The following is a 3783-nucleotide window of genomic DNA, read 5'->3' as shown; positions in this document are numbered from 1 at the left end:
AGTCTAGAGGAATAACACTTGACTCTGTATAACTGTCTCCACAAAAGAGGAATCAGTTGGGTAAAATCCTATATAGCAATTACAGATCAAACTATACGTGCAATAACTTTTTTCTCCCCTTCTATTTTTATGCAAAAATATTCATTTTTTTCCTTCTATTTTTCAATTAAAAAGATATGGAAAGGAAAACACACTAGAAAACAAAACATATAAAAAAAAGCAGGTCAATATAGCAGTCAACATCTTTAGACAAAACTCAAAAGTCACAAAACAAGTAAACAATGTAGGAATTTAGGGCTTTTCTGATGACTGGAATCAAAGACTTCTTCTGTAGTGCAAAAGCAAGTAAAACAGGAAAGGAAAACAAAAAGGTTATAATTCAGTAACAAACCAAACCATATAGATTCGGAACAGCATCCTCAAAGAAATTGATACATAAGCAATTTTACTATGCTTTCAAGTATGATTATTTTCAACCGAGTGAAAAAAAAAAAAGAAGAAGAAAAGAAAAAGAAAAAGAAAGAGAATAATTTCAGCAGCTCATTCTGTTTCATCAGTAAGCAATTAAACAAACCCAATTCAAGAATATCAAACGATAAGGAGCAGTTTGTGACAAGAAACAACCATGTAACCTTTTTTAGAGCATGATTATAACTTTATAACCAAATCATATACACAAACATCAAAACTAACAATTTCAGAGAGAGAGAGAGAGAGAGAGAGAGAGAGAGAGATGGTTACCCTTGAAAGCACGGTAAAGTTGCATGGCGTCATCTCTTGGGGAAGGAGGAATTGGGGGTACAATCAAAGTAGACATGTTCTTCTTCTTCTTCTATGGAAAGTGAATACACCACACAATTAAGAATTAACACACAAGAATAAGAAAAAGTAGTTCTTTTTAGAGAAGAGGACGAAGGCAAAGGAATTAGGTAGGAAAAACACTCTTTTATTAGATAAGTTTATTTATGTTGCAACGGTTTGTTCTTGTGTCATAAGAAATGAGGAAGTAAGAAACAATTCAAATTTATTCAATTTTAAATATTCCGTTGTTGTCAAGTTACCGTCAAGGTGTTGATTTAATATTTCCTTTTTTCATGCATTTTGAAATTTGAATACTTCATATCAGTTTTTGCCATTAAGCGAGGTCAATAATTAACACAGCAGGATTCTTCATGAGCCATGTATCTTTGGTAATAATGGACGAAGTAGGGATATTTTGTTGAATTGTTGTATCTGTCTGTTAGATAAATTTTAAATACGACTTTCATAGACACTCGTCTCTATCATATTAAATTGTATTTTAATAAAAAATAAAAAAAATTTTGACAACTTAAATATTATCATNTGTATTTTTTGTGGGGTATTACTCATTTACTTCTTCACTCACGCGTTTTTGGTACTGTTTTTTATCCGATAAAAAACTATATTCAAACAAAAAGTAAAACATAAAAAAAAAACTGAACTAAATGTTACTATAATAAAATTATGGGCCAAGCTACAAGATATCTGTTGTTAGCAATTTCCACATAAAAAAAATAGTTATCAAATCAAATATTATATATTTATATATAAATATATATTATTTTTTATTTTTAATATATATTATATTTTTATTTATATTTTATATTAATAATTAATTTAATAGTTGATTTTTTATATTAAACTACCTTGATTGTTTTGTTCAGGTTCATTTTTTTATATGCACTACTATGTGTTGTGTCTTATTATGGAGATTAGGTATGTTAGACTTTATTATAATGACTATTTTTTTTAAATTTATGTAAAAAAAATCAAATCGTTCGATTTATTTATTTACTTTCACAAATTAGACTGTCCGATTTTAGTGTTATTTAAAAAAATTTTTATTTCACACAAGAATAAATTAGACCGTTCGATTTGCTTAAAATAAATTATTTTAATGTCTAAATAGAAATTAGACCAACCGATTTGGTTCACTATATATATACACAGCTCGCACCCAAGTTGCTAGATCTCTCTTCTTCTTCTTCCCTCAGTCCCTCCAGAACTCTCCTCGTCTCGTATTTTTCTTTGTGCTTCAAAAATTAAGGTGAAATTCATATTAATGTGAGAAAAAAATAGATGATGGAGTTGTATTAAAAGTATATTATTATGGTCATATTTTGTTACAAACATTTGAAGGAGTGAAATTTGTACTTCAACAAATTACGGTGAAGTTCATATTAATGTGAGAAAAAAATGGATGATAGAGTTATATTAAAAGTATATTATTATAGTTAGATTTTGTTACAAACTTCCGAAGGAGTGAAATTTGTATGTGAGAATTCGTTAGATATTGTTATTCCATTTACAATCTCATTTGAAGAACTAAAAGGTGTGATTTGTGAGAAGATAGCTTCTGAAATGTCAAGGAGAGTATCATGTATTTTATATAGGTATCTTATACTGGTATTTAGTAGATTCGTTCGATTTCAAACCAAATATGTAACTGATGAAGCGAACATGTAAGAGATGTTTTCGATTTATATTGAAAGTCGCTCTCAGATGTCGTTCATTGAGTTGTATATTGAGTTCGAACAATCTGAAGCCAACCAAAATATTGAACGGGAAGATTACAACAGTAACAATGAGGAAGAGTTTGAAAGCAATTACGAGATCGTTTGTCCATATGGAGACGAAGATCAAGTTGACGGCACTATAGAGGCAGATATGGTAGAAGTGGCAAATGCACTAGCAAACCAACATTTATTTGAGGAGCCATCTTTTATGCGCACTTTGGATTTTGAGTCCATGTATGCACCGGAATTTTCTGAATATATGAATGCTGGTACGTATTTTAGATATTTGTTCGAGAGATTAAAATTTTGTTATAATTTATATTGTCGAGCGATTAATTAATTACGTAACGTGTGAAAATATAATTAATTAGCATTTGTTTATGACTTTATTTAGTTAAACCTAAGATAATAACATTATTTATTTATTTATTTGGTTAAAGTTTAATATTAATTTTTTATATGAATATTTATTATATTAATATTAATCACTTGATGTGAATATTTTTTATGTGAATATTTATTATATTTATTTATTTGGTTAAATTTAATTAGTATTTATGTATGCATTCTTTATGTTTTTTATATTAATATTAATTACTTGATGTGAAAGGTGAAATTAGTTATTGTGGAAGTACAGTCGAAGTTCAATTACACCATTAATTATCTTAAAGCATGGTTAGCAAAACAAAAGTCAGTGAAAAAATATTCAGAGGTTGAAAAGCATTGTACGAAGCTTTGCTCATATGATTTGAGGCTATGTGTCATAAAGAGCGATCAACAGTCGTTCATTTTGAAACTATGCATGCATATCAAAGCAATGACTTGATAACTTATATCCGGGTATTACATTGAGTCTTCTGGAGTTATTACCCTTGCATTAGAGCATTCAAACATTGTAAGCCAATTGTCCAGGTGGTTGGGACTCACTTGTATGAAAAGTATAAGGGTTGTTTGTTGGTTGTAGTTTCACAGGATGGTAGCAACAATATCGTCCTAATTGCATTTGCCATTATGGAGGGAGAGACTTCTGATGCTTGACACTTTTCTTAGTAACTTGCAACAACATGTGGTGACTCAGGATGGTATGAGACTTATCTCTGACTGACACAAATCTATCAATTCAGCTATTGGCCATAGTAACGGAGCTTGGTCACCTCCTAGAACTTTCATATGTTTTGCATTAGGCATATAGAGTTAAATTTTGTTTTTTTTTTTTAATTTTGCAGGATATTTGTGGATGATTCGT

At 29.4% G+C, this 3783-nt stretch overlaps 1 protein-coding gene across 2 annotated transcripts in view; it reads right to left on the bottom strand.

Moving 5' to 3' along the window:
• Positions 1 to 1004, bottom strand: part of LOC107644094 (annexin D5) — a 3238-nt gene extending 2234 nt beyond the window's left edge. Inside the window, exon 1 of one of the 2 annotated variants that reach the window (XM_021102736.1) lies at positions 742 to 1004. In XM_021102736.1, coding sequence (XP_020958395.1) covers positions 742 to 774 — 33 coding nt within the window. In that variant the 5' untranslated portion in view covers positions 775 to 1004. The remainder of the gene's footprint in view (positions 1 to 741) is intronic. The other variant, XM_016347888.2, reaches the window with a different exon arrangement.

The sequence above is a fragment of the Arachis ipaensis genome, chromosome B05 (assembly GCF_000816755.2).
Source record: "Arachis ipaensis cultivar K30076 chromosome B05, Araip1.1, whole genome shotgun sequence".
NCBI classification, from domain to species: Eukaryota; Viridiplantae; Streptophyta; class Magnoliopsida; order Fabales; family Fabaceae; genus Arachis; species Arachis ipaensis.
The sequence above is the reverse complement of the archived record's forward strand: the minus strand, read 5'-3'. Positions and strand labels throughout refer to the sequence as shown.